Here is a 25,362-nt window from a genome sequence, read left to right on the forward strand (position 1 = left end):
TGTCCTCTTTGAGGAACAAAATCAGAAGACATGAGACATCGAGGGCACATGAAATAGCCCAGGAGCTCACTGAAAAGGGTAGGCAGGATGTACTTGGAACTTTGGTGAAATCGATGTCAGAGACTGTGTTGGCTGAGATGGATGCTGTATTCAGAACAGCATACTACCTCGCAAAGATGAACCGACCTTTCACTGACCACGACAATCTTATTGAGCTTCAACAACAAAATGGTGTTAAAATGGGCACTAGTCTCCACTTGAGGTACAGTTCCACAAAAATTGTGGAACACCTAGCAAAAGAGATGCAGAAAAAAATAGTTAACAGTATTGTGTCATCTCCAAGCAAATTGTCTGTTCTCATTGACGAGGCTACATCTCTCAGCCACAAGTCTGCCATGATTGTAAATGTTAAAGCCTCAGTAGATGGAGCAACTCCTGAATTTGTGTTCCTAGAGCTGGTTGAGCTGGAGAGCCAAAGGGCAGAGGGTATAGAAGAAGCTCTACTTAACTGTCTAGACACTGCAGGCTTCAGTGAAGAGTGGCTTCAAAAAAATTGGGTCTCATTTGTTTCTGATGGAGCCAGTGTCATGTTAGGCAAGAACTCTGGTGTGGCAACCAGGCTTACTGCAAGATACCCAAACCTCTTCACATGGCACTGCATGAACCACCGTTTGAAATTGGCTGTATCTGATGCTGTGGATGAGGTTCAGGCAGTGAATCATTCAAAACCTTCATGGAGAAGATCCACAACCTGTACAGTCAGTCTAATAAAAATTCACAGGAGCTTCTGGAAGCAGCGCAAGAAGTGGGCTCACAAGTCCTCAAAATTGGCAGAGTTTTATCTACGCGATGGGTGGCCAGCAGCTTCCGTTCTGTAAAGGCTGTGTGGAGATCCTATGAAGCGCTCAACAGACACTTTGAAAATGCTGCAGGAGACAAAACAAGAAACAGCAAAGAGAGACAAACTTACAGAGGCCTGGCACGTCGTATGCAAAGCTGCACCAATCTGTCTGTCAATCGGATTTGGAGGTACTGATTTTCATCCCCACCGCTTCACACTCGGCTGCAAACCGTCCCAGTGCATGTTAAAGGTCCTGGTTTGATGGGGACAGAATTTATATGGACAGAATTTCTAGGCGCAGCCAGGGGCCGGAGGGTGTCAGGTTTGGGGACCACACAATTTCCTCTCTGCTTTTTGCAGATGATGTTGTCGTGTTGGCCCCTTCTAACCAGGACCTTCAGCATGCACTGGGACGGTTTGCAGCCGAGTGTGAAGCGGTGGGGATGAAAATCAGTACTTCAGGTTGGTGGAGAGTGCCTGCCTCAAGTGGAGGAGTTTAAGTATCTAGGGGTCTTGTTCACGAGTGAGGGAAGGATGTAACGGAAGATTGACAGACGGATCGGTGCAGCATCTTCAGTAATGCAGTCGATGTATCGGTCTGTCGTGGTGAAGAAAGAGCTGAGCCGCAAGGCGAAGCTCTCGATTTACCAGTCAATCTACGTTCCTACTCTCACCTATGGTCATGAGCTTTGGGTCATGACCGAAAGGACAAGATCCCGGATACAGGCGGCCGCAATGAGCTTTCTCCGGAGGGTGGACGGGCGATCCCTTAGAGATAGGGTGAGAAGCTCGGTTACCCGGGAGGAACTCAGAGTAGAGCCGCTGCTCCTCCACATCGAGAGGGGTCAGCTGAGGTGGCTTGGGCATCTGTTTCGGATGCCTCCAGAACACCTTCCTGGGAAGGTGTTCCGGTCCCGTCCCACCGGGAGGAGACCCCGGGGAAGACCTAGGACACGCTGGAGGGACTATGTCTCCCGGCTGGCCTGGGAACGCCTCGGTGTCCCCCCGGAAGAGCTGGAGGACGTGTCTGGGGAGAGGGAAGTCTGGGCATCCCTGCTTAGACTGCTGCCCCCGCGACCCGGCCCCGGATAAGCGGAAGAAGATGGTATGGTAAGCAGGGAATGAAACGGAAACATTTTTGGTTCCGTCGAGGACAATAGAACGCATAAAAAAAAAAATTGCATTCCTATTCTGACATCGAACTGCGCAACAATCTATTTTTTTCCCTTTAGTTCAGCCTCCATGATGAAACTGGCCTCCATGACGAACAAAACAATATAAGGATCATCCTGGAAAAAGAGTTGTTACATTTTCACCTGTCCAGCCTACAGATGTGCCTCATGTTGAGCCCAGCAAGGAGTAGGAGACACATCGCAATGTAGTTGACTCATGTCTGTGACCTAACATAATGCTTGTTATTTATAATATTTTCTAACTATATAGTGACTGTATTCACTGCATTAAACCAAGAGAAGTTAATTAAATTACAGTTTTTGAATGCAAGGCTTTAAGTATTTATCCTAATATTTTGCAACAAGGATGCCTTTGCATTCATTTTTTATTTATTTTCTAACGGATAATCAAATGTAAAACTGTAAATTTCTCAAAACTGTACTATTCAGAAATGTATATATATTTTTTTTTTCCAAGGAAATTATAATCTGTGATATACAGCAGTGGAAAAAATTAAGAGACCATTCTTATTTTTTCTCAAATCAGCATCTCTGTATGGCAGCCATTCCATTCCAGTGTCTGTTAGATTCCAACACAGGCACACCTCATTTTACTTAATGAGGTTCTGATTATTTGATTACCTGAACATTATCTAATTTACTGAGGAAAAGTATAAAAACCACTGATGTGGTCATCACAATCCTCTTGCAATAGGACCAGCTGGATGGCAAAAATAGTGCAAGTAGTACCTCAAAGGTAATTTGAATTGAAAATGATTATTCGGCATGAGAAAAGAGTTTAAAAGAAAAGCTTTGAGTGAGAAAAAGAAGGGTGAAGTGCATGGCGAGGACGGTTCGAAGCAGGCTCCTATGGGCCAGGCTGAAGTTGTGCAAATCTAGAAAAATTGTCCGTCATCAATGACAAGCAAAGAAGAGCCAAGCTGAAGTTTGCAAAAGACCATAAGATTGGACCGTAGAGGAATGGAGCAGGCAAGCTTTGCCCAACACCTGGTCAGACGGAGACCTGGTGGGGCTTACAAGCCACAGTGTCTCACACCCACTGTGAAATTTGGTTGAGGATCGGTGATGATCTGGGAGGCTTCAGCAAAGCTGGAATCGGGCAGATTTGTCTTTGTGAAGTACGCATGAATCAAGCAAAGTACAAGTTTGTTCTGGAAGAACCCCCGATTCCTTCTGCTCTGACAATGTTCCCCTACTCTGAGAATAGTTTCTTCCAGCAGGACAGTGCTCCATGCCACACAGCCAGGTCAATCAAGTGGTGGATGGAGGACCACCAGAGAAAAACCCTGTCATGACCAGCCCAATCTCCCGACCTGAACCCCATTGAAAACCTCTGGAATTTGATCAAGAGGTAGATGGATGGTCACAAGCTGTCAAACAAAGCCAAGCTACTTTAATTTGTGTGACAGGAGTGGCATAAAGTCACCCAACAGCAATGTGACAGACTGGTGGAGAGCATTCCAAGACCCATGAACGCTGTGATTTAAAAATCAGGTTTATTCCACCAAATATTGATTTCTGAACTTAATTATTTGCATAATTAAGTTAAAACGTTAGTATTTTGTTGTTAAAAAAATTAACTTGCATTTGTTTTTGTATTATTTGAGGTCTGAAAACGACATACTTTTTTCAAGTTCATCAGTCATGTATGGCTTTGATTTGTTCTTTATTTTAGCAGAGGGAGGACAAACCCAGCCTGCTGCTCTCCTTCCACACTGAGCCCAAACAGTTTTCTGATTGTGAAATTGAAGCTCAGGGGGCATTGGGGGATTCAGAGATGACATCAGTAAAGCTGGAAGACAAAAGTCAAACGCTTGGACTGAATGTAACCATTTAAGATGAAGTGGAGAAGAATGTGGTTATCATTAATAATGGAGAGGGAGATTTACTCACTCAAGGTAAGAACAGGTTTAATGTTGTCATTGTCAATGTAGTAATTTGTTGTTTTTACCAATGAAAGGATAGATGATTGTTCATGCCGTCTGTCAGTATTCTCCATATTGTTATACTTATTTTTTGTCATCTCAGAAACCAAAAAATACAGAATATTTTAAAGATGTTCTCCTGTCCAGGGTATACTATTGAGCATTGTCTCTGCGCCTCGATGACAATTTGCTTGGAAGACGGGAAATCTAAATTGTCCAGCAAATTACAGAGAGAGGGAGGGATTGAGAGCCGGGATTCTCAGGTCTCATTGCGCTCTAGCGGCTCCCTGTGGTGGCTCTGCCATCTCAAATTCTGCCATAGTCAGATTAGTGAACATGCCATAACACACTTTTCATCCCCAAACAGCACTAAAATAAATTAAAATAACAAGTTCTAAGGTACAGTTCAACACAAAATAACACAATGGACAAAATGCTTCTCAGAAAATTTGAATGACGTAGAGAAGTTCATTTTCTTCTGTAATTCTGATCAGAAAATGACACCTTCATATATTCTAGATTAATTACACAAAGTGAAACATTTCAAGTGTTTTGTTTCAATCTTGATGATGACGGCATACAGCTCATGGAAATAAACAATAGAGTATCTCAAAATATTACGATAAATAATTGTAATACAGAAATGTCGACCTGAGAAGAGCTCTAATCAGCTAATTAACTTAAAACGCCTGCAAATGTTTCCTAAGAAAATACATTTTCTTGATCAGGTTTCCTTTTGCACAAATTACTGCATGAATGTGGCGTGGCATGGAGGCAATCAGCCTGTGATTGTGGCTTTCAGCTCGCCTGTGTTGTAGGGTTTGGTGTATCTCATTTTCCTCTTGTCAGATTCTCAATGGGGTTCCAGTCATGAGTTGGCTGGACAATCAAGCACAGTGGCAAGTATTACATGGGTAGCAAATGTTTTGGCACTGTGGGCAGTTGCCATGTCCTGCTGGAAAAGTAAATCAGCATCTCCATAAAAATTGCTCTTGCTCTAAAATCTCCTGGTAGACGGCTGCATTGACTCTGGACTTGATAAAACACAGTGGACCAACACCAGCAGATGACAGCACACCCAAAATCATCACTGACTGTGGAAACTTCACACTGGACAAGCCACTTGGAGTTTGTGCCTCTCCACTCTTCTTCTAGACTCTGGGACCTTGATTTCCAAATGAAGTGGCAAGTGTACTTTCATCTGAAGAGAGGACTTGAGACCACTTTACTCCAGTTATTTTTCTCCTTCTCCCAGGTACGACACTTCTGACGTTGTCTCTGGGTCAGGAGTGGCTTGACACTAGGAATGCGACTCCAGCCTCAGTCCACTCCTTATGAAGCTCCCCCAAGTTCTTGAATCGGCTTTGCTTGACAATCCTCAAGGCTGCGGTCAACCCTGTTGCTTGTGCACCTTTTTCTACCACACCTTTTCCTTCCAGTCTACTTTCCATGAATGTGCTTTGATACAGGACACTGCCAACAGCCAGCCCTTTCAGCAGTGACATTCTGTGATTTACCCTCCTTGTGGAGGTTGTCAATTCATGTCTTCTGGACAATGGTCAAGTCAGCAGTCTGCCCCATGATTGTGGTTGTGTGTACAGAACCAGGCAGAGGTATAATGTTCAGGGAGTTAATTTACTGATTAGAGCTCTTATCTGGTCAACATTTCTTTATTGTACATTTTTCATTCTAATATTTTGTGATACTGGATTTTTGATTTCCATGAGCTGTAAGCTCTAGTCATCAGGATCAGAACTTTTTCACAGGATTATTATTTGGAGATGCACCTATATATGAAATTAATAGAATGAAAATAATTAATCTGCAACTATTTTACTTACTAACCTGGGAACAATAATAAATATTAATATTTACCAATGAGAAAGACCGTTCTCCTTCTCAGTTAGTCACAGGCAGAATCAGAAATATCTGCAGAGCAACAACAACATTTTCCATCAAAGATTTCAGGCTTCCTCTTCTGCTTCATCCGGGGCCGGTTCGCGGGGGCAGCAGTCTAAGCAGAGATGCCCACACTTCCCTCTCCCCAGACACTTCCTCCAGCTCTTCCGGGGGGACACTGAGGCGTTCCCAGGCCAGCCGGGAGACATAGTCCCTCCAGCGTGTCCTAGGTCTTCCCCGGGGTCTCCTCCCGGTGGGGCGGGACCGGAACACCTTCCCAGGTAGGCGTTCCGGAGGCATCCGTAACAGATGCCCAAGCCACCTCAGCTGACCCCTCTCGATGTGGAGGAGCAGCGGCTCTACTCTGAGCTCCTCCCGGGTGACCGAGCTTCTCACACTATCTCTAAGGGATCGCCCAGCCACCCTGCGGAGAAAGCTCATTTCGGCCGCCTGTATCCGGGATCTTGTCCTTTCGTTCATGACCCAAAGCTCATGACCATAGGTGAGAGTAGGAACGTAGATTGACCGGTAAATCGAGAGCTTCGCCTTACAGCTTAGCTTTCTTCACCACGACAGACCGATACATCGACTGCAGAAGCTGCACCGATCCGTCTGTCAATCTTCCGTTCCATCCTTCCCTCACTCGTGAACAAGACCCCTAGATACTTAAACTCCTCCACTTGAGGCCGGCACTCTTGTGATGGCAATTTCTAAAATTCCAAAGTTCTATGAAAATGGTAGGTAAGACAGGAGAAATCAATTGCGCAATAAACGGTTTTAATCTTGCTTGCAAGGAGAAAGTATACAGGTTACAAAGTAACGGTGGATAGTTTCTAAATAAAAACATCATTTCGACAGTATTTATTACATAGGAAGAAGGGGTGTGGTAAGATGCTGCCATCTGTTTCATGTCAATCAAACACCTTTCCCTTTGTTCTATCACACACGTCAAATGCTATCTTCCCCCACCTTATCCTTCCTGCAATAATGTTTACCCAAAGGGGCAAACTGGCCTTATTCCCCCTGTTGTATATCTTCTCCTATCCTGTCCTAAAACCCATTGATCTGCATCTGGACAGACAATAGATGTCCCCTATGCAAATACCAGGTCCCACACATTCCTGTACCTATCTTAACAGTGGGACTCTATCCTTTATACAATCAGAATACATTGTATAAGAAATTTCCACAACAATCCATCCTCTTGATACCATGTCAAACCTTGGTATCAAACCTTAAACAGTTCACTCATTAGGATGTAGACTGCAACAAAACAGTACTCTTTAACAACATGACCCAGTCAATATTATTATCCTTAATGATTAGAAAACTGAGCAAACTGAAATGTCTGGATCCTCCCTTACATTCTTCTAGATCATTACCTTCCGTATAGACACCAAGATCTCACATTGTCATCATACAGAATCATAACATAATACAGCAAAACTTTTATGTTAAAATCATCATAAACACCTATCACTGAATGCATCCTTCAATTTATCACTGTTACAAAGTTCTCTCATGCCAACTGCTCAATTCACTGAAATGTCCTCTCCATGGTTCCATTTGGATGTTCTTCCAAAGTCATCTCAAATGTTCTGCTCTTCCAAACGTCAGACAGTCAGTTATGAACCATTTCTTTGACAGGCCGATGTAACAGAACGAAAAAGTCAGATGTATATTCCAAGGTGTTGTCCTTCACAGCTCAAATGCAGACACAGCTCTTGTTGTCTCCATTCTAGCTGCTTTATCAGCCAGGCCAGGAGAATCTGTGTTCTCCCTTGTGAACTCCAAGATGACCAGTTTTAGCCAAAGGTTCTAGAGCTAAAGGCCATGTAGAAAGTGACCGGTTACTAGCACCAGAAAATTCACTTTTCCTTCAGTGACTTCAAACACTGCAATCCTCGTGTAGCGTGTCGTCGACCCCAGGTTCCTCTCTCAGCTACCTGGACAGCAGATGAGATGTACCTGGTATGGACCCAATCAGCGTAGCATGATGTTGTGCAGTAGATCTTTCCTACGCCTCCATCCTCTCGGTCGGAGGTTGCCTTCTCCAACACATTGCAGAATCATCAGGACTCAAATCAGTCCAGCTCACAGGAACTCAGCATCCTGTAGACGTGCAGCACCTAGACGTGCAGCGAGCCAGAGTCGACTCCTCTCTCAGCTGTAGGACAGTCTGTCTGTGTGTCTGTGAGATCCATCTCACCTCAGCCACCTCACAGTTGTCCTTTTAAGCCAAGCTCAGTCTCTCTCTGGGCTCCAGCAAGTCCTCTGTTGCCGAATCGCTTTCAAGTGTTCTGTATCTGAATGTGTGAATTATCCTTGAGAAGATTAGTTCCAACTGCACAGTACATCATCACATATGTCCATCACGTTAGCTTGTTGCATCTCGCTGATACATTAGGACCACACACTACCAAACACTCAAACCCTATATTTCCATTGTCTCTCTACTTCTTTTCTCCAAATAGATTAGAACAGTTGAAATCAATAACAGTATCGTTAAAACATTAACATCTCTGGTGCTTCTGTTCTGTTAGTGTAGCAAAATAACAATTCCACTCTTTTCTATAGTTGGTGTAACAACCAACACAAAGAACAGAAGAACACAATTTCACATATCTCATTACTGTTCCAAAAACTCATCAGTTAAGATAGTTTGCTTGCATTGAAGTACCACTCTCTAAGAGCAGTTCATGAACAATTCTCAGTTCACCTATATAATTTACATCTGATTGTGTTGTATCGGAACTACAATCAAATTCACCCATTGTTTGACATAAAGGACCAAATACCTTATTTCAAATCAAACATTTCACACCAACTTAAAGGTCAGCTAACATAACTGTTATTTAGCCTAATTTCTCTACAAGATGAAACTCAGTGTGAATTCTCCAAGTTTCTTCTTATTATCCTAGCACATCAAACACACTCTGAAATCCTGTCATAAATCATGACCCCCCCTTTTTACTCCTTTACCACCACAGGGCTCTCCCTGGAGTGGGGGGTGGTTTACTAACCTAAGGATAACAGACCCTGGTCTTGGAGGATTGTCACCTTATCACTAAGGGACACTGTTGTTATCTTGAAACACCCCAGGCATTGACAATAGTAAAACAACCTTTTTCCTCATCATTCACCTCAAAGAAACCTCTGTTAACCATTAACATTCCAATGATTGCTTACTAGGACAGAACTTAAATTAGTATTAGAATACCCAATTTTGATAATGTCTGTTTCTCTTCTAAAGAGTCCAAACAAGTTAAAATCCATCTCAAACTGTTTTTTGTGTCAGTGAGTGGAGTGCTCCAGTGGGTCTGTACCTCTCTTTACAATTTTGACTATGTAAGACCTCTCAACTTGGTTTTCCCGAAATATAACTTCATGCAGAATTATTTTCTCAATATCAATTAAAACATGGCAAAATTTTGTAAACATGTAAGGAATAACAAAATGTGCTCCCTGCACGTTTTTACCCACTTATTCCATAATGCATGAGATTAATATGATTACTTCTAATCAAATATTAAACTAACTGAACAGTAACACACCCATCAAATTTGGTATTGCTTAGCTAAACCATTTCAAAATGGTAAGATGTATTCTACTCAACCATAACCATGTTAGATTTTGCATAAAACATACATTTCAAAAACCCAATTTGACAAAAAAAACTCTAAGTTCAACTCTTTTCCACTATAGATAATCATTTCATACAATCCCCCCTTGCTTTCAAGACAGAAAATGACTTCAAGCTTGAAAGCAGAACCATTATAGGACCGAAAATGAAAATTCTAACATGCATTCAGTAAATGTCGCAAACTGAATATCCAACCAAAACAACCGAAAATAAGAAAAACAAAGGAAATAAAAACTGTACCACACACACGGTCGCTCGTGTGAAGGAACTCCCAAAGTAGCTAATCAAAATTTGCATTTCCACAGGGAACGGCCAAACTAATTTGAGACCAACAAACATCATGACTCAATTTACCTCCTAAACTCTAGGGAATTTTCTCAATTTTAGATGTAAGTCTACGTCATTCAAAATAGTGCCAGTCAGCCAAAATCTCTACTTTCACGCATATTTCATGCAAATACATCAAATTTGTACTAGCAATTAACAATGTTGGATGACTTAAGGTCTTCACCCATACTACAATTTGATTTGAAATCATAAATGTAAACATTAAAGCAACCAAAAGGAAAACTTATTCAGCTTTCACTTAATGTTTTATCATCCCAAAACTGAACATGTGTTGGTAAAATTACCACGGGTGAGAACAGGCTGAACACTCGAATTTAACCCTTAGTAATATGCTACCTTGATATAATGTTAAGGGTGGCGGAAGCCATCCCAGTGGACCTGCCCACCCTTCCTGAAGCTCTGAGCTCAACACATATATGGTAAGCCATTAGCAAGGCCAAATGTTCCTTTATGGTCCCCAGACCATCCTCTCAATTTAGCCTACATCGTTCGTTAACTTAAGATTTTAGATTTAGAGTCCAACCTATCTAATATTTTCGCAGTTTGTAAAAATGTACTTATCATTATCTATACAACAAGTCAACATTATGGTGGAAATTAAGAAACTCTTAAGAATGGCGCTCCAGGCAGAAAACAGATTTATGACGTCACTATAATCAAGGTACAATGAGAAATCCAAAGGAAACTCAATGTAGCCTTAAACACCTTTACATCAATACCCTATTTGTTCACTAACGTACCATTCCAGAATTCAAATTCCATGAACGAGTATCATGCGTTGGTTTAAAAAAAAAAAACAAGTATTATCCCAGTTATCGTTGGAAAACACTTATAAGAGAACTCCTTTATTTAACCAAACTCAATTTAGCATTTAAAATAGGACGTCTAATTTTAGGTTAATTTAAACGGGGGATAAACTGGCTTTGACTATTTGGGGAATAAACGGGCCGTAGTCATTTTACCCTCTTTTGCAGGCTATGACTATATTTGCTGAATCCAGTCTTCATGGAAAACAGCATATTACCTTAATACTAAAACTTTCGCTATGGTCTGCATCCCACTCCATACAAGGAGAGAGAAAACACTATTTTAACCCCTCATTACGAAACCACAGGACCATATTTTACCAAATCACAGAATCATCATTATACCAATTTCCAAGCTATCCCTCTAATTATATTTCGGACAATATTCTCTTAAACACTTAAGTTAGCAGGCTAACACTCCCACGTGTGCCAGCCATCAGGCAAATTCAATTTCAACACAATTTCAGCACAAAGGGAAAAGCCAAAAGAGTAGGCCTCGCATAATAACCATGTTAACAACGCAATGTAAGCGTTCGCCCAAACGCACACCAAACAAGAAGAAACATTGCGATTACAAATACTTCCAAGTTAACACCAACCTCGGTAAACGAGATCCAATATTCTATCAAGGAATACTCAATGCAGCCAATCGGATCCCTCGTGCACAGGGAATACCAAAATGGACAAATGCATTTACTAGATGATGACCACAACCAGACAATGACAAATGCCCTTGACTCGGGCCATAACCACATTCAGAACAAACACAAGTGGCGCGTGCATATACAACTTCTGTAGCATACTGATCCAAACCATAAGCTGACCAACAATTGCGGCAATTTACAGGAGCCTTCTACAGGCACTGAAAGTATGAGATCCAATCTCAATTGCATATTTAAGTCCAACCTAAATTGCAGATGTTCAAGCAGTCCAACCGCTTATAATCCAGCACTAATCGCAACGCAATAGGTTAGCAGCATAGGAATGGTTGTCAGGCCTAACTACAGTCGCTATTAACCAAAACACCACACTTAACAAACACAAGTACAGGAGCACGCTATACTCCATCACGCAGTCCAACTGCTGCACGGGAATTGGTGTCAGGACATGGAACAAAAACGACATGATTCTAACTACAGCCGCCCTGACTGCAATACTCAAAAAAACTTCTAGTCACCATACTTACTCAAATCCATCTATCAATTTCTACAAAACCATCAAATCATCAACCACATTGTTTACTAAAGCATATGAAAACTGTATTAAGGAACAATCTCACCTGTTGATGCTCCCTCTGGTCCCCTGTCTGACCGTCCGCACCCCTCCCTCAGGCGGTTCAGCGTTCCTGCGTGTTCCCGTTGAATCACTCGCGGCAAGGCCAAAGAGATTACGGGTGTGTACACCTGGTGTATACAACTCCCCACTTTTGGAACTTTTCTTGAAACTCGTAGACATGCTCAACACTTCCAAAGCGGAGCAGAAAACGGCCTCCAGCGGCCCACAGCATTTCCACGTTCACAACGAAAAAGTCCACAGAGCTTGGCCACGTTATGACTCCAACGATGCAGTGTCCCGATCGGGCCTCCAAAGAGACCCACCTATCGGTCCAGCTGAACTCCGCGGGGTGGGGTGACGGGCGATCAGAGGAGAACGAGCCATCTAACCTGAGCAAAAAAAACTACAACACAGATCAATATACTCCACACTGTCTACACACCGTAGCCTACGCTTTCCAAACAACTTTTCATACGTTACCACGTCCATCTACCTCCAATCAGCCCGACAGGCCGCGCATCCATCACCGAATGAAAAAGCCAGTCGCCGGAAAACCTAATAACGCTCAAAGAAACATTGTTCACATGTCCAAACACCATATACGTCAGTGATAATTTTTGCCGGTCCAGCGTAAACACGAGAGACCGGCAAAGATTTACTGTCGCACGTCCCCATGTTTCAGATTTACCCAGTAAATCTAATTTATACTCAACACAACCAGAAAGCGAAGTCAAGCTCGTCAGCCCACAAATGAGATTTTAAAAAGGTCCAACCTTTTACTGCAGATTTTAAACTATAAGTCCAACTTTAAGTTTTTAAACCGAATTGCGTTCTTACCCCCAAATTCAATTTCCGCAGGAAACCTGTACTGATCAAGCACGAGTCACAGCTCCCTTCAGGCACTCTTTCTCAGCCCGTCAAAGGATAAGCCTTTTCTGGACGGTACTAGAATTCCAGAGCTTTCTCTGGCCGTGCACGGTTAACCTGTTAGGAAAGGGACTCAAAATCGATCAGGATTAGGATCTCGGACGTGCCCCCAAATTGTGATGGCAATTTCTAAAATTCCAAAGTTCTATGAAAATGGTAGGTAAGACAGGAGAAATCAATTGCGCAATAAACGGTTTTAATCTTGCTTGCAAGGAGAAAGTATACAGGTTACAAAGTAACGGTGGATAGTTTCTAAATAAAAACATCATTTCGACAGTATTTATTACATAGGAAGAAGGGGTGTGGTAAGATGCTGCCATCTGTTTCATGTCAATCAAACACCTTTCCCTTTGTTCTATCACACACGTCAAATGCTATCTTCCCCCACCTTATCCTTCCTGCAATAATGTTTACCCAAAGGGGCAAACTGGCCTTATTCCCCCTGTTGTATATCTTCTCCTATCCTGTCCTAAAACCCATTGATCTGCATCTGGACAGACAATAGATGTCCCCTATGCAAATACCAGGTCCCACACATTCCTGTACCTATCTTAACAGTGGGACTCTATCCTTTATACAATCAGAATACATTGTATAAGAAATTTCCACAACACTCTCCACCAACCTGAAGTGGGCAAGCCACCCTTTTCCGACTGAGGACCATGGCCTTGGATTTGGAGGTAGTGATTTTCATCCCCACCGCTTCACACTCGTCTGCAAACCGTCCCAGTGCATGCTGAAGGTCCTGGTTTGAAGGGGCCAACACGACAACATCATCCGCAAAGAGCAGAGACGAAATTGTGTGGTCCCCAAACCTGACACCCTCCGGCCCCTGGCTGCGCCTAGAATTTCTGTCCATAAAAATTACGAACAGAACCGGCGGCAGCCCTGCCGGAGTACAACATGCACTGGGAACAAGTCTGACTTACTGCCGGCAATGCGGACCAAGCTCCTGCTTCGGTTGTACAGGGACCTGAAAGCCCTTAGCAAAGGACTCAGGACCCCATATTCCCGAAGCACCCTCCACAGGATGCCACGAGGGACACAGTCGAATGCCTTCTCCAAATCCACAAAACACATGTGGACTGGTTGGGTAAACCCTCCAGCACCCCGTAGAGGGTATAGAGCTGGTCCAGTGTTCCACGGCCCGGACGAAAACCACACTTCTTCATGAATCCGAGGTTCTACTATCGGCTGTATTCTCCTCTCCAGTTCCCTGGCATAGACTTTCCCGGGGAGGCTGAGAAGTGTGATCCCCCTGTAGTTGGAACACCCTCCGGTCCCCCTTTTTAAAAAGAGGGACCACCACCCCGGTCTGCCATCCCAGAGGCACTGTCCACGACCGCCACGCGATGTAGCACAGGCGTATCAACCAAGACAGCCCCACAACATCCAGAGATTGCCGCCTCGACAGGCACCGGAGACCTTACGGCCACAGCTCCGAGCTTCGACAATGGAGGTGGAGAACATGGTCCACTCGGACTCAATATCTCCAGCCTCCCTCGGGATCCAGTCGAAGCTCTGCCGGAGGTAGGAGTTAAAGATCTCTCTGACAGGAGACTCGACCAGTCTGTCCAGCTTCCTCCCCCGCCATCGGAGCCAACTCACCACCGGGTGGTGATCAGTTGATAGCTCTGCCCCTCTCTTCACCCGAGTGTCCAAGACATACGGCCACAGGTCAGATGAAACGACATCAAAGTCGATCATCAACCTACGGCCTAGGGTGTCCTGGTGCCACGTGCACTGATGGACACCCTTATGCTTGAACATGGTGTTCGTTATGGACAAACTGTGACTAGCTCAGACATCCAATAACTGAAAGCTGCTCTGGTTCAGATCAGGGGGGCCGTTCCTCCCAATCACGCCCCTCCAGGTGTCACTGTCGTTGCCCACGTGTGCGTTGAAGTCCCCCAGTAGAACGATAGAGTCCCCAGTCGGAGCACTTTCCAGCACCCCTCCCAGAGACTCCAAGAAGGTCGGGTACTCTGCACTGCCGTTTGGCCCGTAGGCACAAACAACCGTGAGACCTATCCCTGACCCGTAGGTGCAGGGAAACGACCCTCTCGTTTACCGGGGTAAACTCCAACACATGGCGGCAGCGCTGGGGAGCTATAACCAAACCCACACCAGCCCGCCGCCTCTCACCATGGGCAACTCCAGAGTGGTGAAGAGTCCATCCTTTCTCAAAGAGTGTAGTTCTCGAGCCCAAGCCGTGCGTTGAGGTGATCCCGACTATCTCTAGTCGGAACCTCTCAACCTCATGCACGATCTCAGGCTCCTTCCCCTCCAGCGAGGTGACGTTCCATGTCCCTAGAGCTAGTTTCCGTGTCCAGGGATTGGGTTGTCGAGGCCCCCGCCTTCGACTGCTGCCCGATCCTCTCCGCACTGACCCCTTATGGTCTTTCCTGTAGTTGGTGAGCCCACGGGAAAGCGGCCCCACGTCCCTTGTTCGGGCTGAGCCTGGCCGGGCCCCATGGGGATAGGCCCGGCCACCAGGCGCTCGCATACGAGCCCCAACCCCGGGCCTGGCTCCAGGGTGGGGCCCCGGTTGCCAGGCCGGGGCCCCATCTTAAATGGGGCATCTTAAAAAGAGCGGGCAGGTATATTATTACACGTAGGCTATAATGTCTGTATTAAATGTGCACATTTTTTAAATGTGCGCGTGTGGAAACTAAAAAGCATTGTGCTTACACCATAACAGTTAACTTTATTGCATGAAAGGCTAACATGGAGGCGCTGATGTGATTACTAGCATCTAAACATTTCGAAGAGGTTTATTTTTTTACTCATACAGACAAGAATAATTACAGCGTAATTACATATTAGGCAGTTTTCAGTCACAATAAGTAGTTTATAAGGTTGTTATTATTAGCCCTTATTACATGAATTGGCTAAATTCCAGTGCAGAATGCGTGTTATTTCTTGATAACAGACCGTTGCCATGAAAAACAGCGCGTTGCTATGGACGCAGCAGGATTCTAACCAGAGACGGAACTGACTTTTTTCTTTAGAGGAAGCAATACAATCATTTTTAAATCAATAAATTCCTTTTGAAATCAATATTTTGTGTCAAATTATTGATTTATTTGGTAGGTAGCCATGTAATAAGCGGGATAAGGTATAGCGAGGCAGTTGTTATAGCGAATACAACCCTTTCAGGCTGATTCAAGATCCCTCCGCTTCGTCCCCGCAAAAAATTGTACCGCGGAGGAGAAAAATATTTGATTTTGAAATCGAGCTTCGCACCAAGCGCAGGTCAGAAACAGAGGACAGTGTGTGTGTGTGTGTGTGTGTGTGTGTGTGTTCATCTCTTTTGTACTGTGACTTGACTTGACTTGAAACTTATAAGGACTCGACTTGACTTGCTTAGGGTGAACCCTTGACTTGACTTGCTTGATTTATCTGAACTGTGACTTGAGACTTGACTCGAGACTTGATGGTTAAGACTTGAGACTTGCTTGGACTTGACCATGTGTGACTTGTCCCCATCTCTGGCTTGAATAATGTTTGACTTGCCTTAAAAACTATTTTACTCACAGGCCTTCATTTGCCTACCCCTGTCCTAAACATTCATCTGGGAATGCAGATACCCAAATGTGGGCCTTCTCAATCACTGAGACCTTGGACTTGGATTCTCTACAGAGGAGTGCATTAAACAAATTGTCCAGGTTTCTCTTGGCCTCCACACTGTGTCTGGAACTTGAGAGAAAACATGTCAAAGGCATCATTAAATGTATCTATTTGAGACTTTTCTCTTCCATCAAACAACATCCTACTCTCCACTCTCATCAGGAAATTTTTGTGTTTCTCCAATGGTTATAATGTCGGCCTGCGTGGCTAATCCCAGCAATACTTTTAAAGGTTTTGTATCAAAGTTTTCAAAAGGGCCTCTGCCACTAAATCACGAAACGATTCATGTGCCCTAACTGCAGTATTAAGGTCTATTTCACTACGCTGTGAAATAATGCTAGTTGCTTGAACTTGATCATTTTGTGTCCCAAAATGTGTCCATAAATCCCTTCTGAAGTCTTTCACAGATGGGATTCCTGAAGTGGAGATGATTGGCGGGAAACAACAGGAAGAATACAAGCAAAAAAATTTATCATCACGGTTAAAAAGACACATTAATATACATACAGATGAGAAGCCTTTCTGCTGTTCTGACTGTGGGAAGTATTTCATTAGATCATCTGATTTTACTAAGCATCAGAGAGTGCACACAGGTGTGAGGCCTTACTCTTGTTCTGACTGTGGGAAGAGTTTCTCTCATTTAGGTAGCCTTAAACGTCACCAGCGCGTACATATCGGAGAGAAGCCTTTCTCCTGTTCTGACTGTGGGAAGTGTTTCATTAGATCATCTAATCTTGTTCGTCATCAGAGATTGCACACAGGTGAAAAACCTTACTCCTGTTTTTATTGTGGGAGCAGTTTCTCTCAATTAGGTCACCTTAAAGTTCACCAGCGCTTGCATACTGGTGAAAAGCCTTACTCCTGTTCTGACTGTGGGAAGTGTTTCATAAGATCATCTGATCTTACTAGTCATCAGAGATTGCACACAGGTGAGAAACCTTTCTCCTGTTCTGACTGTGGGAAGAGTTTCTTTCCATTAAATATCCTTAAATTACATCAGCGCATACATACTGGAGAGAAGCCTTACTCCTGTTCTGTCTGTGGGACGAGTTTCTCTCGATTAGGTTGTCTTAAAACTCACCAACGCATACATACTGGAGAGAAGCCTTATAACTGTTCTGACTGTGGGAAGTGTTTCTCTCAATTAGGTCACCTTAAAGTTCACCAGCGCTTGCATACTGGTGAAAAGCCTTACTCCTGTTCTGACTGTGGGAAGTGTTTCATAAGATCATCTGATCTCACTAGTCATCAGAGATTGCACACAGGTGAGAAACCTTTCTCCTGTTCTGACTGTGGGAAGAGTTTCTTTCGATTAAATATCCTTAAATTACATCAGCTCATACATACTGGAGAGAAGCCTTACTCCTGTTCTGTCTGTGGGACAAGTTTCTCTCGATTAGGTTGTCTTAAAACTCACCAGCGCATACATACTGGAGAGAAGCCTTATGCCTGTTCTGACTGTGGGAAGTGTTTCTCTCAATTAGGTCACCTTAAAGTTCACCAGCGCTTGCATACTGGTGAAAAGCCTTACTCCTGTTCTGACTGTGGGAAGTGTTTTATAAGATCATCTCATCTTACTAGTCATCAGAGATTGCACACAGTTGAGAAACCTTTCTCCTGTTCTGAATGTGGGAAGAGTTTCTTTCGATTAGATATCCTTAAATTACTCCAGCGCATACATACTGGAGAGAAGCCTTACTCCTGTTCTGACTGTGGGAAGTGTTTCTCTCTATTAGGTAACCTTAAATTTCACCAGCGCATACATACTGGAGAGAAGCCTTACTCCTTTTCTGACTGTGGGAAGTGTTTCTCTCGCTTAGGTAGCTTTAAACGTCACCAGCGCATACATACTGGAGAGAAGCCTTACTCCTGTTCTGACTGTGGGAAGTGTTTTATAAGATCATCTGATCTTAGTATTCATCAGAGACTGCACACAGGTGTGAAGCCTTACTCCTGTTCTGATTGTGGGAAGTGTTTCTCTCATTTAGGTCGTCTTAAATGTCACCAGCGCATACATACTGGACAATAATACCGGACATTTGACACTGGAGATTAATTTTGTCATTTGACAGGCTTGACAGAGAGGATAAACAATTGTTTTACAGCATCAAGCAGTTCAACTGTCTGTTTTTGAAATTACCACAAATGAAGATATGTCTTATTAGAATATGGGCGTGAGAAACATAACACAACACAAAGTGCTGATTTACTCTGATCAAAATACAATAGATAGAATGTGGGTCCCACACATCCTGTCCATACCTCCTGATAGGAGTTTTCCATGTGACTGTCATAGACTATATGAATAGACCCATGGACCGTAGGTTGGGACATACCATTGTGAGAAACCCTGTCTTTACCTGATGATACACAGGTATTTAAGTTCTATTCTCAGATATTGGAGATGTACTGCAGGATAATAGACAGTATAATGGTTGGCTATGATACCTGACCACCTCCTATGTGTCCTGGCATAAAAGACTGTTAACTTTGTAATTATTGGAGAATATGTAAGAACTATGGAAAATTAACATCATATTTTAAATAAAGATTCTCCCCTGAATTCTGGTTGCATTCATTTTGTTCATGGATCAAAAGTGGACTGAATCTAACCTGAATGCTCAGGTTGGCGCCACCCTGTCACAGGACACTAAATACTGTTAGGGAAATTTCTTAAACTGATGTATTCTTACTGATTAAAGGACTGGGTCCCCATGTTTAGATAAGTAGTGGAATGTGGGAGAGGGGGATCTAGTATTTGTCTAAGGTGGCATCCTTGACTGGTAGCAGCAGATTATAGGCAGATTTACGATTAACCCTATCTGTATAACCCATTAGTGTCTTTCTGTAGTTTGTCCAGATGCTTTAAGTCCTCCTCAAGGGTTGAGAAGGTTACCCAGGGGGGAGGGAGGACAACAGGGGCTTTGTGATATGTGATAGATCGAAGGGAATGAGTTGTATTGACATAAGACAGATGGGTAGCATCTGCATCTTACCACACCCCTTTGCCTCCCTTAAATACTGACGGTTGTCCTGTGTTAATTTAGAGATTATTCATTGTTACTTTGTAACCTGTGTATTCTCTCCTTGCAAGAATAAACTGCTTATTGTGCATTTGAGTTTTTTCCTCTGTCTTACCTACCATTTTCGTAAATTGTTTGGACTTTAGAAATTGCCATCACAATGCTCATTGTAAATTATCTTCAAGATAGATGCAAGCCTATAATCCTGTCAAACCAAGATCTCATCAAAAAATTGAGATCACTTTCACAGATAATGACCCTTAAACAAAGGCCTGTTCATTATTTGGTCAAATATCAAATGTAATCCTCCACATCAAGAGGAACTGAGCTGTGCAATATGATTTATTTCCTGACTGAGGGAGGAATGAGATGAGCACAAATGTTGTATGATTGACAGTGCTAAAGGGGTAGTCATTTTTCTGTAAATTAATAAACTCAAAATCCTTACCTAAACTTCAATTTGTAATTAGATTAGATTAAAGTCAACTTTGTCATTGAACAATTACAGTACAACAAAATGCATTTTGAGTCAAACCAGAAGTGAAAAAAGAAGATGGCAGAGTTTGAATGGGATGAGTGGAATGTATTGATGTGCAAAGAATGCAAATAATGTAAAAATGGAAATTCTAGATGTGCAATTAAGGCAACAGAGGAGGTCAGAAAATGTACAAGTATTAAGTGTAGTGTGTGTTACAAGTGGCATAAATAGCTGTGTGGGTACAAATGGCAATTCTCAATGGCATTCTGAATGTGCAATCGAGGCAAATTGAAGTTGTAGAGTAACATGTGCAACTGAAATTCAGGGATGAGGTTCCTGAGGTAGACGTGTATGTAACACCTGAGAATAAATGCAAGTACAGTGGCAATTCTAAATGTGCAATGAAGGCAAATTGAAGATGCAAGATGACATGTGAAACTGAAATAGAGGAATAGCAGCAATGAGGTTCTTGAGGTACACATGTACCTTTAACTGTAGAATCTGAGCATTAACAATTACAATATGAATGTACGTTTCATTGGAAGTGAATGTGCCTAGATAATGAGAACAACAGAAACCTCTCTGTTTAGATTATCTCTCAGTAGGTAGCGCTCTAATGACAGGAATGTTTACGATGGCCATATGGCATGGGGGTTGACTCCTAAAAAGTTTGAAACGCCCTTAATGTATAGGCTAGCTGGTAACCAACATTACAGTGAGAAGAGATTGACTGAGAAGAGATTGAGGTTGTGTAAGGAAGACCAGGTCCGTAACCTCATGAACAAGACTTTCTAATGCTGCAATAAATAATATACTTTCTCTCTCCCTTGACAAACGGGTATGCTAATTATTACAACCACTATACGAAACGGCCGATTTCTAACACAACTGAAAACTTATCAGACTCTGCAAGGCAGTGACAGAGTCCAGTAGTACAAAGAGTGGGTTTGGTTAGTGATGAGTCCGAATTCAGCAGGGTTACAGTAGATGGAAAGAAACTGTTCCTGAGCCTGTTGGTCCTGGAATGAAGAGACCTGTACTGCCTGCCTGATGGGAGGAGGGCAGACAGTTTGTGGCATGGATGTGAAGGGTCCCAGATGATGCCACACGCCCTGTGCCAGACACTGCTTGTGCTGGAGGTCTACAATGGCTGGGAGTTGGGTACCAGGGATTTTCAGGGCTACCACCAGTTTTAGGGCCTCCTGTTTGCTTATGGAGCAACCGCCATTGTGGCGCAGTTAGTTAGAGTACTCTCGATTTTTCTGCGGTAAAAGTTCACAAGCATCTTGGAAAAATATTTGAGAAATAGGCTTAGATCTTTGAGTTCAGCTCATGATAAATGGGGGCAAAAACAAAAGTTTAGCGTTTATGATTTTGTTTACAAAAATGTGAGGGATGTTTTATTTTTTTTGAAATACTGTCTGTGTTATACACTCACCTAAAGGATTATTAGGAACACCATACCAATACTGTGTTTGACCCCATTTCGCCTTCAGAACTGCCTTAATTCTACGTGGCATTGATTCAACAAGGGGCTGAAAGCATTCTTTAGAAATGTTGGCCCATATTGATAGGATAGCATCTTGCAGTTGATGGAGATTTGTGGGATGCACATCCAGGGCACGAAGCTCCCATTCCACCACATTCCAAAGATGCTCTATTGGGTTGAGATCTGGTGATTGTGAGGGCCATTTCAGTACAGTGAACTCATTGTCATGTTCAAGAAACCAATTTGAAATTATTCGAGCTTTGTGACATGGTGCATTATCCTGCTGGAAGTAGCCGTCAGAGGATGGGTATATGGTGGTCATAAAGGGATGGACATGGTCAGAAACAATGCTCAGGTAAGCCGTGGCATTTAAAAGATGCCCAATTGGCACTTAGGGGCCTAAAGTGTGCCAAGAAAACATCCCCCACTACACCACCACAACCACCACCACCAGCCTGCACAGTGGTAACAAGGCATGATGGATCCATGTTCTCATTATGTTTACGCCAAATTCTGACTCTACAATCTGAATGTTTCAACGGAAATTGAGACTCATCAGACCAGGCAACATTCTTCCAGTCTTCAACTGTCCAATTGTGGTGAGCTCGTGCAAATTGTAGCCTCTTTTTCTTATTTGTAGTGGAGATGAGTGGTACCCGGTGGGGTCTTCTGCTGTTGTAGCCCATCAGTCTCAAGGATGTGCATGTTGTGGCTTCACAAATGCTTTGCTGCATACCTTGGTTGTAATGAGTGGTTATTTCAGTCAAAGCTGCTCTTCTATCAGCTTGAATCAGTCGGCCCATTCTCCTCTGACCTCTAGCATCAACAAGGCATTTTTGCCCACAGGACTGCCGCATACTGGATGTTTTTCCCTTTTCACACCATTCTTTGTAAACACTAGAAATGGTTGTGTGTGAAAATTCCAGTAACTGAGCAGATTGTGAAATACTCAGACCGGCCCATCTGGCACCAACAACCATGCCACACTCAAAATTGCTTAAATCACCTTTCTTTCCCATTCTGACATTCAGTTTGTTGACCAGGACCACACCCTTAAATGCATTGAAGCAACTGCCATGTGATTGGTTTATTAGATAATTGCATTAATGAGAAATTGAACAGGTGTTCCTAATCCTTTAGGTGAGTGTACATATACAATGTAAACTTCTTAATAGCATAAATAGTCATACAAATCACACTTTACAATAAGAAACAAAATGCCCATAATTAATGTGCTACTGTTATTAAGTAATGCTAATGAAGACTCCACAAGTGTTAATTATCCATTAATTCTTATTCATATAAAATTGGAAGCACCCAATTGTCTAAAATGTCTTTTATCCCGTAGCATTAAGATGACCCCTCACTGGAACTAAGGGGCCTAGTCCAAACCCTGAAACACAGCCCCAGACCATAATCCCTCCTTTACACCCCTCCAGCCGATGCTTGGGATTGCCCATGTTGATGTGAGGCTTGCACCTGCTTGACCATCGAAAACCCATTCTTCCATTTGAATCTTCAGACACACAGTTCTTGTGCTGATGTTGCTTCCAGAGGCAGTGTGGAACTCTGTGGTGAATGATGCAACAGGTGATATATGCCTTTTAGGCGCTACAAGCTTCTGCACTTGGCAGCCCCCATCTGTGAGTTTGCGTGGTCTACCACTTCGTGGCTGGGCTTTTGTTGCTGCTAGACACTTCTACTTCACAATTATAGTACTTGCATTTGACCGGACCAGACCCTCTATCGCGTCAACCACGCCGAACAGTTTAATGCTGGTGCACAAGCCCAGAACAGCGGGTTCTCGTCAGCTACAGGAGCTAGGTTTTTCAACGGCTTACCGTGTCATGTCTAAGAACATTTCTGTGTGTATTTTTTTTTGGTAGTAAATATGGTATGTTGTTCTCCCACCCTTATAATGTATGGGCAGGGTTGCCAGATTTCATTGACAGTATACCTAAAATCAAAGCTGAAATCCAGTGGAATCCACCCAAATGCTATTTCTTTCTACACTCCCCTATTTGTAGATTGAGCCAATTTCAGTTATAGTCACCGTGAGCTATTTTGCATGGCCCTAGCCCCCTCCTTTGTAGATGTGTTGCAACCCCCCTTTGTAGTGATGTGTGTTGGGATTATCTTTACCATGGTGTGTTAATTCCTATTTACACAGTTTGCTGAGTGTGTCTTCTAACCCAAGATAGAGATGGTTGGTGCCCCTGCCAGTCTTCGGTTCCAATATCTGTATGTGGAGGACAGTCTCCCTGGTTACAGCATGTTGTCCTATGAATTTGTATGTGTAAATAAAGATTGTTGCTTTTGTATCCATCTTTTGCAGTGGTTTTGTCCAAGCTTCTGACTACCAGACCAGTCGGTATAAGGTGGGGCCAGCATTCACGTTCCTTTGCTCTATCCAGTAACTGCTCCACCTGCTGGTGTTTCTTGGTTCATTACTATAGTAAAATTACTTATTGTGGTTTAATTAGATTGGTGTTTGGACTTTTTGGGTCGTTTTCACAGACATGGATTAAGCATAGTCTAGGACAAAAAAAATCTAGTTCAATAGAAAACTCCATTGAGCTATAGTAGGCTTAATCTGTGTCTGTGAAACTGGCTCTTTATTTGTATCATAAAGGGATTAATTCTCCAATGGATTTCTACATGTATTATGACAAATGGTTTTCAACAGATCAGTCTGTTGAATGGAAATACAACCTTTAGTAAATCTACAATGTCTAGCTTTGGAGTTAAATGTTTAGCTTTGCTAAATGTATTCACTTCAATATGTGAAAGCCAGTCATCTGTTGTCTATGGGAAAGTCACTTACATGTAAAGTACCAGAAAATTTGAGATTTACCGTATTTGTAATCTCAAATTTGTCTGTAAAAGAACTCTTGGCAGCGTGCCATGGGCCATAGCATAGAAAATAAATGTCATTCCGTACTTCAATTATGCCAGGATCAGCATTTTAGGACTGTATTCATAATTGCTTTTAGTCCCGAACTACATGTCCATATAGTTGCTTTTCTAGTGCTACATCAAATCAGACATGTTATGGATCCTTAAGATATCAATTATTACAAACAATATGGAGTAAGATTGTAGATAACTTAATACTGTATGTCAATGGTTATATTCTTCTGAACTAACTAAATGACTATTTCTACCATAATAAAATGGTTTAAAACATTTCCCATAATTGATAATGGTTGTGAATAGGCTATCCGATATCTGAAATTCCAACATAGGAAATCATTGAATATACAGAGTGATTTGTAGTTTAAACGGTTCTGCCGAGATGTAAAATCTCAAGCTGCAAATAAGGAATTGTAATAGTAGTTGCTCTGCATTTTGCCAATAACATGAGAACATGAGGAAAATAGAGACCCCTAAGTTGGTGATAATATATATCTGTTTATAATGGCAACTGAGATGTTAGAAATCCAGATAAAGAACTGCAATTATATTGCAATGGTATCTTTTCTGTGCTGAACATTTTGTTAAACTACTAGAAGAAAACACTTTTCTTTTATAATGAACAGCCAATTCCAACATTCAACCTCTTCAAATGTGAGCACATATTTCTCCCAAGACTATGTTCTTAGTCATACTTCTCTGGTAATATAACTACAAAGAAATGTATCCCATTGGCTGCCAGTGAATGTCAGCTGATGATAATGAAGAACACTTTGACAGCCCACAGGATGTCTCTTCTCTATAAATTCTCTTGCATTTAGAAGGTGTTGTGGAAATTCTTGAACTGATGTATATTTGGTCCTATACATGTATAAATGGGTTACTAGTTAAAGATGCCGAGAGGGATCTGGTGTTTGCCTAGGGGACATCCTTGACCGGCACCAGCAGATTAGAGGGTAACTCATAAATCAA

General features: G+C 42.7%; 1 protein-coding gene across 3 annotated transcripts in view; it reads left to right on the forward strand.

Moving 5' to 3' along the window:
- LOC106024498 (zinc finger protein 420-like) overlaps positions 1-25,362 on the forward strand; it is a 99,064-nt gene that overhangs the window by 34,925 nt on the left and 38,777 nt on the right. Inside the window, exons 1-2 of one of the 3 annotated variants that reach the window (XM_034295438.1) lie at positions 16,304-18,223; positions 18,308-18,954. In XM_034295438.1, the coding sequence (XP_034151329.1) occupies positions 16,915-18,223; positions 18,308-18,516 (1,518 nt within the window). In that variant the 5' untranslated portion in view covers positions 16,304-16,914 and the 3' untranslated portion in view covers positions 18,517-18,954. Of the gene's footprint in view, positions 18,955-25,362 lie in introns of those variants that run through there. The other 2 variants (XM_029123460.2, XM_034295437.1) reach the window with 2 other exon arrangements.

Source organism: Esox lucius, chromosome 11, assembly GCF_011004845.1.
Source record: "Esox lucius isolate fEsoLuc1 chromosome 11, fEsoLuc1.pri, whole genome shotgun sequence".
In the NCBI taxonomy this organism is placed as follows: domain Eukaryota; kingdom Metazoa; phylum Chordata; class Actinopteri; order Esociformes; family Esocidae; genus Esox; species Esox lucius.